Source organism: Hippocampus zosterae, chromosome 2, assembly GCF_025434085.1.
Source record: "Hippocampus zosterae strain Florida chromosome 2, ASM2543408v3, whole genome shotgun sequence".
NCBI classification, from domain to species: domain Eukaryota; kingdom Metazoa; phylum Chordata; class Actinopteri; order Syngnathiformes; family Syngnathidae; genus Hippocampus; species Hippocampus zosterae.
This window is the reverse complement of record NC_067452.1, coordinates 4,299,435-4,311,605: the sequence shown is the minus strand read 5'-3', so window position 1 is coordinate 4,311,605 and position 12,171 is coordinate 4,299,435. Positions and strand designations below refer to the sequence as shown.

The window sequence follows — 12,171 nt, the reverse complement described above, 5'->3', positions numbered from 1 at the left end:
TGGGAGGAAACCGGAGCACCCGGAGAAAACCCACGCAGGCCCGGGGAGAACATGCAAACTCCACACGGAGGACGGAGCTGGAATCGAACCCGGTACCTCTGCACTGTGAAGCCGACGCGCTAACCACTGGACTACCGTGGCTGCCTTTGGGGGCTTGATGAACAGCAAGGATACTGCGCAGAACCCTCAAGCTTCCTGGCCCCCGAGCTGAGTGAGGGACGGACACCACCCGAGGGGGGGGGGGGGGGGAGACAAGGTTTTTTTTTTTTATATACATCCAGTGTGGGTCCTTGGGCAAGATTCTTCACGCTAATGCCTACCTCATACAATGATGAGAGACAATAAAACGAATGACATGCCGGCTCAGACGTCGCCCGGCCAAACAAGGTCTGCGTCAGGTGCTGGGGAACCAGAGCACCTTGATGAAAAATGGGCTACTGGAACAAAGCGGAGACGGGCGAGATGCGATAACATGGCTCTGTTGGAATACTACTACTCAAGCAACCCAAGTCAGAGGGGTTACATGCAGAGAATGTGGCCTAAATGGTTACTTCGAAACCCACAGTCATGGTTGACCACGAAACAACAAGTAGCTCAGTGTTTCAACATCCACAAACGGCAAATGCTGTCACAACTTGAGATTGAAGAGGTACAATGCAGGTTCCATGGTGAAGGGCCCCAGACTGCCAGATCAGAGGAGGTCATACCAGAGATTGGGAGGCAAGCCCCAATGAATGAAATGCTAAGCGAGGCAGCAACTGACCTGAAAGCTAAGATCATGGCGAGAATGAGAGCTGGGCAACCTAGAAACCGATTACAATCATCACGATTACATTACTTACTAGGCTACGGCCCTTAAGTGTACCCATCAAAAGTGTGGACGGTGTGTGTGTGTGCGCAAGTGTGTGTGTTTTGCTTAATTACTCTTTCAAAACAATTTGTTGAAACTTTGCTTTATGGTGTTTTTATATACAATTCAGTGTTATTTTTATTTCATTAAAAACATTTTTTCACAGGGCAGTAACATTTTAATTCATTTGGCGCAATGAAGCCCACCTTAGCAGCAGCAAACTGCATAAACCTGGTTTATGAGGTGAGGAAATATCGCTATATCAAATTAGCTTAGAGAGAGAGCTCATGCTTCATTGAATGGTACCTTAGGGGAAAAGTTCTTAAATGCATCAACCCATCGCTTCTCAAGTGTCATCCGGTAACTGCAGAGTGTGTTACTACACTGTTCCTAAGAACACTTGCAGATTCACAAATGATTGTCTATATCAGGGTGTCGAACATACGGCCCGCGGGCTGGAACCGGCCCGCAAGGAGGTTTGATCAGGCCTGCAGGATAATTTCAAAGTGAAAAAAAAATGCATAAAAGACATGGAATGAATATTTTTAATAAGGTGCAATTCATGGAATATCCGCTAAGGGGACACACTGTTTTGATCAGAGGAAAAGACAACATTGTTTTGATCAGAGAAGAAGACAACCACAGCCTCAGACTGTCAATGAGACAGACCTAACACAGCAGACGCTTTCAAGGACATGTGAATACTTTATTCTTTACACATTTAATAGCACTTTCCTTAGTTTGTACGGTGTAGGCAGGGATTACATTTAGATTTTATATGCTTGTTTAAATGGTTTAAAAATTCCTTTATTTATAAATCTTGTTTAATCTTAAAAATGCATGACTATATTTTTCAATACCAATGACATGTTAAGGTTTTGTGCCTTTGTACAGTGAGTGGGATCAGTTGCAATGCATATATTGTATATGAATGATAAAAGTAAATTGCACATCTGTCTAAGAAAATCTTAGGTGCTTCATGAAATGTTTTGTAAAAGATATGTTCATTAAATTTCAACATTCTCCTAGTGTTCTTGTACTTCTTTAGACCAAAACAAAGGAAAGACATATAATTGTGGTTATTTATAGCCGAGTATGGTGTAATTTTTAATGGTCCGGCTCACTTGACATCTACCGAGGCCGTATGTGGCCCACAATGTGAAATGAGTTTGACACCCCTGGTCTCTATAGTCTCCCTTCCAAGCACTCTCACTCCCAAGCATCAGTACCAAAGAGGCTGATGTGTGGCATTAAAGAGCATTTCACGTATTTGAGCATATTAGCAAAAGAAAAAAAAATCCCTTTATCTTCCAATCCATCACCTCAAGAACTCCAAACATCTACAGTACAACATAGGACTGTACTTAACAATTTTGATCAATATGAAAACTAAATAACATTGTCCTCACCAGCGATACTTTTCATGCAGAAGCTCAGACATATCTTTATAGTACACTAAATTACTCAGATTTTGCCCCCGCCCCCACCCCAAAAAAAATCTGCATTGAAAACAGCACCTTGCAAAGCAATGTTAGTTGAAATAGCCACATAAAATCATTTTTTCCTGAAAAGTATGTGTGCGTGTGTGTGCGTGTGTGTGTGTGTGCGCGCGCGTGTGTGTGTGTCGTCGACGTCGACACTCGAGGTCAAGACAGAAGCACTGAAATGAAGACAAAAGACTGTTGGAAATAATTTATTTCCACTTCCTTTAAGTAATGTAAATGTAGATTTTGTGTGTCTGATAGTGTTTGCACCTGTAGAGGAGGCCCTGCCAGAACGCCACTCGTCACCTTTCTCAAATGCATTCGGCCACTTGAAGATAATTAATAAACGTTTTGATGGTGTTCATTTTTTTCGCATTCAACGTAATACATCAGCAAATGTCAACGTTTTTTAAAACATATTTACGACGGTCATTCCAAGTGTGCGCTATGACAGCATGGAAGATGCACTTGGCACAGACCAATTCCGCTCCTCTTTGCATCTTTAACACTGTGAAACGAAACAGTCTGGATATTTGACTTTAATTGGTGATAGGAAAACTGAACGACAGACGGTGCATTTGAGACACGCGTAAATGATGTGACGTCATCATTAGAAGACGTCTTCCTGAAACTCATACACGACAGATCTTCCATTGGCACCAACCCCTAATATGGTCCTACTTTACAACAAATATTGAAATTAACATTGGTGCAACCCGCATCACACGTAGCGCAGATGTACGCGGTGCTCCGGTGGGCGCTCCAAGTCAAAATCAAAATGCCAGACCTGATTCTGTCAGTCCAGACATGACACACTCATCATTTGTGGCACAAGATGAGGCAAAATCATTTTACTCATATACTACTGCCGGGTCATACTGATGGTTTTAGCAAATATTATGAAAAGTGATTTTTTTTTTTATTGCAAGTGTTACGGACTACTCAAACTGGTCTGCACGAGCTCAGCGGTCGAGGAACATGGGGCGTGGTCACACGTGACGATAACGTCATGTTTTTGTGTCAGTCAACCCGAGTGGCAAATAAACGGTCCCAGCCAAACAGGCAGGCTGTCAAACGCGTCAGTTTGCTCATCACAAACGGTATGTCTTCACATTTGGCCGTCCACTTGTCGATGGTCCAAGGAAGGTTCATCGCGAAGTGCTTACAATTCATGTCGTTTGTGTTTTATGTGCCTCCCGTGTCCGATTCTCGATGCTAGTGGCGTTCGCTAGCTAGCGAGCTTGCTATCTGTAGGAGCACCGTAGAAAGAGTGGTGCAAAAATAGCCAAGAATGTTTTCGAAATGAGACCGTCAGCTTGTGCTTTCCTACACGGTGTTTGGCTGTCAAACCTCGTCCCTGGGTGTAATGTGCGCATCGTTATCAACAATAACTTGTTTGGCATTGGAACGGGAGTAAAGCTAACGTTGCGGATTATGTATTTACATCGCTTCTAATGTCACATTTGGGGTTTTTTTTTGCGTGTTACCTGCTTGGGTCATTATTTCATCAAGCATAAATAATGAGTTATAATGCTAAATGATTTAAATATTCTGAGAATGGATGATTTTACAATTACATTTATTTATTTTGCAATTCGACCTGGCCCATGTGTCTGTTCAAAAAATAAACAAATAAATAAACCAAACGTGCCCATTATTTAGTACCTAAGTTTACCCCACCTTGTCTTAGATGAACGCGGAGCAGAAGTCATGCAACATTTGCTGATGTTTTTCACCGTTTTGTCCCCTTTTGTGCTTAAAACCATGTGTGTGGATGTGCCATAGGGGCACCCCTGTATGGGTGCCATGGTCTTCAGTAACACATGAGCTCTACTATGTGGTACATTATGCAAAGCATTCAAAGTAAATACTCCCTGTCCGAGCGGCTCATCCGCACCATCGCCGCCATCCGCTCCTTCCCGCACGACAACGTAGAGGATCTCATTCGCAAGGTGACCTCTTTTGTTCAGTTATGTATCTAAAGTATGTTTATCCACTTTTTGTGCTGATGGATCTTGTTAATATGTCACATTAAGGGCGCTGATGTGAACCGCATGCACGGCACACTGAAGCCCCTTCACTGTGCCTGCATGGTTGCTGATGCCGACTGTGTGGAGCTGCTACTGGAGAAAGGGGCAGAGGTATGCGTCGCACCATGATGAGTGAGTGGGCAGGCACTCTCAAGACCCAACTATTTTTACAAAAGCAACTTAAAATCACTTTTACCTACTGTATTATGCCTTCCTAAATGGTTGACAAAAGATTTTTTGTGGCACAGTTGGGATATGCAGTTCCTGTCAGATCAGGAACAAATGTGGATAAAAATCATCTATGTATTGGATACATGCCAATTGAAGTGCAGCCTAAACACACTGATGAGATACTTCATCATTGTTAGCTTGACAAAATTGAAATACTGATTGGTGACATTTACACACGAGCACAGTGGTTCTTCGCCTTGTTAGAGGTACCGAACCTAACCAGTTTATATGCATATTCACCGAACCCTTCATTAGTGAAAAATAAAATATGATTTTTTTTTTACAAATTCAAGACATGAAAAAACACTTATTAAAAACAGAAAAAAGTAAACACAAGGGGTACAAGTTTTTTAAATTGTGCACAAAATGAACCAGGCAGTGATGGCCAAGCGGGCGTGTCAAAACTAATTGACATGTTGAGTCGGGTGTGTCTTAACCTACATGGCAGAGGCTCCGTCGAACCCCTGAGACTGATTCACAGACTCGAGACTGAATTGGTTGCTACTACTGCCGAGCTTGTGGTTCCTAACACTTGGATTTTCAAGCTTTCCCAAAGATTCAAGATGGACTGCAGACCTATTTTGAAAAAGAGAAAAGAGCAAAAATGATACCTCCACTTTCAACTGTCATGAAAAAGGAACTCTTATGCCAAAGGGAAAGGAATATCAACCCAGATTTGCGGGCCCAAAAAATAGCTCTTTATAAATCAAAATGTAGATATTTCCCCTACAAAGTAACAGTCTGGAGAGTCAGCTGAGTTGAATAAGCCACGGACAATCAATAATCCACCTCTTTTAGGCCCTCAACCCAAAAAATCCAAATGCTCTACGGTCTCACCCACCTTTACGAGGAAATGATGCAACATTAACATTATGGAGAGCGCATTGCCAAGCAGAAGAGGGGACTGTTTTATATTTTCTCGACTAGTACGCCAGAGGTGTTCATACTTAGCTGTCAGCATATGGCTCCAGACAGAGGTTAGACTGCATGTGAACAGCTTTTAGAAGAGGACTTTGGAAATGAACATCAGATCACTTATGTGTGCCCTGCAGATTGGCTAGCAACCAGTTCAGGGTGTTCCCCGCATACTGCCCTGAGACGGCTAGGATTGGCTCCAGCACGGCCATGGCCCTCATGAGGCTAAGCGGCTAAGATAATGGATGGATGTTGTAATGCAGTGCATTTCACGATTTACAATACATGACAGGATTGAATATGCAGGCAAATATGAAAATTGTCATTCTAAAGCTTCTGTACGAGCTGGAGGGAAAATGGAGAGTATCGGCTATTGAGATATTAGAAGGATACCATTGTCGAGCAGAGTTTGATTATTGTCACATTGATTGAACAACGGGTCACAATCGGATCTGATCCAATTTTTGGCAACATTCAAGAATACCCCACTCACCACGGAAATTCAAAACATGTTAACACAACAAAATGTGACTTGAAGTCAAGCTTTCAAGAAACGGTTTTGCAATCTATCGTGACCACCATTGAAACGGCTGCATCAGAGGAATGACGATATCCTCCCCAAGTTCAAACGGCCTCAAATTTCACCTGCAAATATCAGCATGTGTGTTTACTGTGATCAAGGTCACCCATTGGATGCTATGTTTGAGGAGAAAACACAGAAACACGAGATAAACTTTCCGAAGGAAAAAGTACGGCCGTCTGCTTTGACTGCCTTCTCATTGGGCATAGAAGCAAGAAATTAGCCATGTGCCCACATTTGAATACTGTTGATGTTCCCCGCATCCAGCAGACGTGGCCCATATACCATTAAGACCCTGTTGGGGTGAGTTACTGTATTAATGGCCCCTTTAAAGAATACCCGGATGATCAGCGTTAATGGGACATCTGGAGCAAGACTGGCAGAGTTGCTGAAGGAGCAAGACAAACCAGGATTTGAATGAAACAGCAACAGATGATAATGAGATGTCAAAAGAGGCGATAAGGAAAATGACACAAGCGTTTGTCAGTGGCATGCCTAAGAGCGCAATGTCCCATCAGATTAATAAGGAGGACAAAGTTTCACAATGAGATGGTGAAAAGCGGCAAATGGTCAAGTTCCATTAGAGGTGTTTTTCACCATGATAAATCCTGCATCATAAAACGTGATCGGAAGATCCCAATGATCTTGAAGCTCTGGTCTCCAATCATTTGCTCACAATGAAAGCATCTAGATCCGTGGTATCCTCACTCGGTCCTCAAGCGCCGATGTCCTGTCCTTTTTCCATCCCTCCCGGCTGCAACACACCTGATTCAAAGGATCAATCGCCTCATTGGAAAGCTCTTAAGAACCAAGATAACAATCCTGACAATCAGAATCAAGCGCGAAGAGATGGAAAACAGGCAGGACAGCGGCCCATGAGGACTGAGTAGGGACAAGCCTTATCTATACACGCTCTGATTGTTCATGGTCTCCTGCCATTCACAACGCAAGGCCTGTGTGTTGGACGGATATTACATTCTTTTGTTTTTCTCTTTGTGGTGTGATTCCTTGTTTTGGGCATGTGTTATAGTGTTGAAATGGCATGCTCTAGTCTAAGTCACGAAGGCAAGATGTGTGACTGGGAGGGACCACGATTTTTGACCGTGGTTGTTGTCCTGTACGTGTTTGTGTCGCATGGCGTTTTGGATTGGATTTAGTCGGAATTAAATTGTTATACGTTTGTACTACTTTATTTGGATTGATGTTGTAAAATTAAATGGTTCAAGGAGGCACCGCACAATCGGACACTTATTTGTACTGCGACGGCACAGGTCCAAAGAGTTCCAACCATTTTGCCCCGGAATAAAAAAAAAACATCTAGTAATCTTCTTGTAAAGACTCTCTATGATGACCTAAGGACAATTCATCTTAAAGAAACGCCTCTCTGAATGCACTTTGTTCATATCTTGGTAGCTTATCAAAGAAACCAAAGCTGATGTGAGAAAAACTGCATGTAGGCTGCTCATTTCCTGGTTCTCTTCGAAGTGAACCACAGAGAGGCTAATCCTTGTGAAAGTTTTCAAGGTTGAAGTAGGCATAAGTAGAGGTGTCCACATAAATGATGTTGCCAATTGATTGTTGTTTTTGGACATTATGTACATTGATTTTGAATGGACAAATTGTGTCCGGTTCCTCCACTGACTCCCATCAAGGCATGGGATGCAGGAGGGTTATGTGGCTCGATTGCTGACATGAAAGGGGCGTTTTGACAGTACAGTAGTTAGCTATTGGCTGATTTCTCCAAAAACAAATGGATAACATTGAAAATACAAGCTAATAAAATGTTCTTAATCAAAAAAAAAAAAAAAAAGAGTATTTGAGTGAAAAATGGGCCGTCCTAGCCAAATGATCCAACCTTCAAGGTACAGAATTGCATGTTTGGGCAATGTAAACATCATTACTTAATGTAGTATAGCCTAAATACTGCTAGCACCAACTACACTGTCTACACCGTCATTCTTTGATTCCAACTTCCCTCAACAAGCCACCAGGTCTTTAAAGGCCCACATTTTTCAGTCACAGCTAAACACAGACACTACAGTGCTGTGGAATGTGTGGAGAGCGACCCCAAGTGGACAAAATACATGCAACGCCGTCATCAGGCTGAAATCTGTCCAAATGTGGTCAATTCCTTGTATTTTCGCAATGGCTCTTATTTTTACACATTTTTGACCTATTAAATGGGTTGAAAATGGCTTGCTCTCTTGATGATGCAATGTTCATGGGTTAACAAACGTGTTTTGGTGGGGTTCCAAAAAAGTGATGGTTTTGGAGCTGTGAGAAATCTGCCTGCGGCCAGCAGTACATTTTGGTATTACAACGGAAGCCCTAAATACTCGCTGTTTGGCAACCACAGACTCACATATTTGGAGATGGTTTTTTTTCAATATTATTTTACATTTTTGTTTCCTTTTTTTGTTGTTTTTTGTTTTCTCCCGCACACGTTTCTTGTGGATTATTTTTATTTATTTATAGTTTTAATCAACAACACTTTGGGGGCGGAGGTTGAAAACAAATGTCATTGCATTTCAATGGCCATCAGTCACACTCTTGACTATTCTTGGTAGATAGCGACTGGGTCGGTCCACTGTATATGCATGAAGCTTTAAAATGTATACAAATAATTGAATTGAATACAACTTTGTTGTCAAATGTTCTGTATATAATATAATATTTATATATAAATGTAATCTATAATAAAATCAATATTTGGTCAATACTTTGCGCAAAAACAAAGTTGATCTCTTTGAACCTTAAATATCTTGTTTTTGTAGTGTATTCAATTAAATACAGCTTAAACATGATTACATTTTTTTTGTATTCTGCCTTATTTATGTTCAACACACCATACCAACTTCATTGGAATTGGGTTAGTATAATTAACTCAGGAGGGTTAAATAATTTTTCATTTTTTTTGTTTTAAAAAAAAAGTTCAAAATATTCTATGCATTTTGTTCAATTCCACAATCCATCTTATTGTTCAATTTTAACCCCCCCCCCCCAATATACTTTTATATCTTTTTGTTTAAAACCTGAAATGAGGCAAAAGATCAAAACATTCAAGAGGGTCAAATACTTTCGCAAGCCACTATATAGGAAACCCTGATACATTTGGATTTTGCGTTGTAAAATGCTGCCCTGGCGTAACCTCTACATCTTGTCAGGTGAACGCTTTGGATGGATATAACCGCACGGCGCTCCACTATGCTGCAGAGAAGGACGAGAGCTGTGTGGAGCTCCTGCTGGAGTACGGGGCCCAGCCCAACGCCCTGGATGGCAACAAGGACACTCCGCTCCACTGGGCCGCCTTCAAAGACAACCCCGAGTGTGTGCGAGCGCTGCTCGACAGCGGGGCTTACCCCAACGCCCGCGACTACAATAGTGACACGCCGCTGAGCTGGGCAGCCATGAAAGGAAACCTGGAAAGCGTCAAAGTGCTTTTGGACTATGGCGCACAGGTACACGTGACCAACTTGAAGGGCCAGACACCCATCTCCCGACTGGTGGCACTCTTGGCACGCGGCCTGGGCACCGAGCAGGAGGAGGAGTGCCTGGAACTGTTGTGCCGTGCAGCCGGGCGTTTCGAGATCCGCCGGGCCGACGGAACGCTTCCCAAGGAGCTAAGTAAGGATCCTCAGCTGCTTGCCAGGCTCAGCGGCATGGTGGCCAAAGCGCCTACACTGCGTTCTCTCGCACGTTGTGTCGTGAGGCAAAGTCTTGGCGTGCGGTTCCTGCCCACAGCAGTCAAAGAGCTTCCTCTACCAGAGACCATCAAGGAATATCTCCTCCTCAGAGACTAAGACAGTGTCGGGTGAAAGCGGAGTATTTCTCCTCTCCTCAAATAACCACGACAGCCTCTCATGCCCCTTTCCCACTGTGCACTATCGGATCGCCTCAGTCGAAAGCTGCGCTGCACTGTCCAAACGGGAGATACTAGCTAAAGTAACTCACTCACTCTACTCTCGTTTTACGATCCAGCTGTAATCGGGATATTGGAAAAAAAAATATCTATGAGGGTAGATGTGTCAAATGTTTCTTATAGGAGGAAAAAGCTAAACTCAAAAGACAGGTATAGAACTGATTTAACACAATAGTGTTTTTTTTAAATATATATACTTAGCAAAGTATTATACAGTATACATGTAACATTTTAGAAATAATGTACGGTACATTGATCATGAGAGAGTGCCTGGATTTGGATCTTGAACACCTCTGTAAATCAAGGCTACATTAAAATTGGTCAGGGAAATCACACTCATCAGAATAAATTGGTAATCTTACCAGAATTTAAAATAATATTTCAACTCATATCACTAAAACAAAGTGGTATATTTTTGATAAATGTGGCCCTGATACCCATGAGTACTTCACTAAACGGGAGCATACAGTATAATTCCTGTTGCTAACAACAGTGAAGCCAAAACGAGATTTTCATGTGTTTAACATTTAGTATGTTCCAATATCGACTGATGGGATATCTACTTGCCCTTGGAACTACGACGGAACTGCAGATAATCCGATACAATAGGCGCCGTAGGTACAGTAGGAAAGGGGCAGGACGCCGGCATTTGACATGTCAAGTTTCTTGATGGAATGTCAGCAGAAGTAGAGGGTAGTGTCTTTCAGAACGGCTCACGAGTGTACAACCGCACCATACGCACATTTATTGTAAGTCATGTATGCACCTTTTGTATTTCGAGCACTTGAAAAGTCTGTCACAGTGATCTTCAATGCACGGTATGAGGATGAGGGGTCTTGTTTAATGTTGTGCCAGGGATCATCGAATGTTACTGTCTCTTACACTACTGAGGTAACAAATGATGGGAACAGCTGTCTGTGTCATTTTCGAACTTTGTGAAATTCTTTGGGCACACAAGTTTCGCCCTATAACGTGATGACATCTTGCCTGCTGTTCTGTGTGCTACTCAATCAATGGTCAAGCAAGCTGCCGAAGAGAAGCGAATGGTTTAATTTACTCACCGTTCGCTAACATCCCCACTTGATGTTTTTTTTAAGCCCGTCTTTAATTTATCAAGGCAAGAACTTTAATTTACTAATGTTTTTAAGATATACACAATATGCTTTGTACTAAGTTGAAAATTGATGATTTTGTGTTGTGGTGCTGCAGATATATAATCATGTGAAAGTCGCATCTCGTTTACGCCTGCAAAAGTGCTGCTTTTTTGAAGGGGGTGGCTAACCTTAATGACAGCAATGACTTTCGTTTCTGCGTAGTTCTTCAATATTCATCATCAACTTGTCATTTAAATAAATCACATCATCGATCCACATTACACAATTACTTAAAAGCAAACAGCCTCGTTTCGAAGACTGTGTCAAGAGTTAACGATGATCAAAAGGAACAATCAGATACGTCGTTTAAGTTGGACTTGGAGGAAGGCGCTCAACGTTTCACTTTATTCACTCTTCACTAGCTAAATAGGGTTGAATAATTCTACCTTGTAGTCAACTGGTTTTGCAGTGCATTTTCGCTTAGTTACGGTCTCGCGTTTGAAAGACAAATGTCAGAAAATTTAGGTATAATATAATGTATTATATATTTAATAATATCACCGTCTTTTTTAAAGGGGTGCCTTGATGTGGAATTTTATAAGCCGTAAGAAGAATGAGATGTAATGATGTAAGGCTTACATGATGTAAGGCCGTATCACGTAAAGTTAAGTCACTAAATGGGCGCGCGCGCCCATCCAATCGCTTCTTGAATCTCCTTGAAGCCTTTTAACGTTATTCATAAAAAGCCTGTGCGGTGCAGCTGACTTTCTCTTCCTCAAGTAGCGTTTCACGAGAGACGATTATTGGCCTCATTCCTCCCTCTTTGAATGCCCTCTTTTCTTCTGATATTTAGTTTATTATATGCGATCGCTAAGTGCCATAATGGAGCAGATCAAAAGAGCGCAGTGCCGCAAACGTCACAATCGCTCCCCAGCAGCCGCAACAGTGGAGTCAGCGTCACACAGTGACAACAGGTTGAACACAACTTGGAAGACCGCAATTATTCATGCTAATAATTCACAGATCCGATTCTTCCAACCTACTGTGTATTCAATTCGCTTGTTAGGA

At 42.1% G+C, this 12,171-nt stretch overlaps 1 protein-coding gene across 2 annotated transcripts; it reads left to right on the top strand.

Annotated features, from left to right (window-relative positions):
• The first annotated feature begins 3,181 nt into the window (after positions 1 to 3,181).
• asb8 (ankyrin repeat and SOCS box containing 8) lies at positions 3,182 to 10,190 on the top strand. Of its 2 annotated transcripts, XM_052058915.1 has the most exons (4): positions 3,309 to 3,434; positions 4,120 to 4,286; positions 4,371 to 4,475; positions 9,255 to 10,190. In XM_052058915.1, exons 2-4 carry the CDS (start codon positions 4,158 to 4,160, stop codon positions 9,888 to 9,890), a joined length of 870 nt encoding a protein of 289 aa, XP_051914875.1. In that variant the 5' UTR covers positions 3,309 to 3,434; positions 4,120 to 4,157; the 3' UTR covers positions 9,891 to 10,190. The 2 variants fall into 2 exon arrangements, with proteins under 2 accessions (XP_051914876.1, XP_051914875.1); XM_052058916.1 differs by lacking the exons at positions 4,120 to 4,286; positions 4,371 to 4,475 and having other exon boundaries at positions 3,182 to 3,434.
• The last annotated feature ends 1,981 nt before the right edge of the window (positions 10,191 to 12,171 follow it).

What these genes read in the sequence shown, in the direction of transcription:
- asb8 (XM_052058915.1), top strand. Translation starts at nt 4,158, where the DNA reads ATGAGCTCTACTATGTGGTACATTATGCAAAGCATTCAAAGTAAATAC. An exon ending in TAGAGGATCTCATTCGCAAG is followed by an intron (nt 4,287 to 4,370) that starts GTGACCTCTTTT and finishes TGTCACATTAAG; the next exon opens with GGCGCTGATGTGAACCGCAT. An exon ending in TACTGGAGAAAGGGGCAGAG is followed by an intron (nt 4,476 to 9,254) that starts GTATGCGTCGCA and finishes ACATCTTGTCAG; the next exon opens with GTGAACGCTTTGGATGGATA.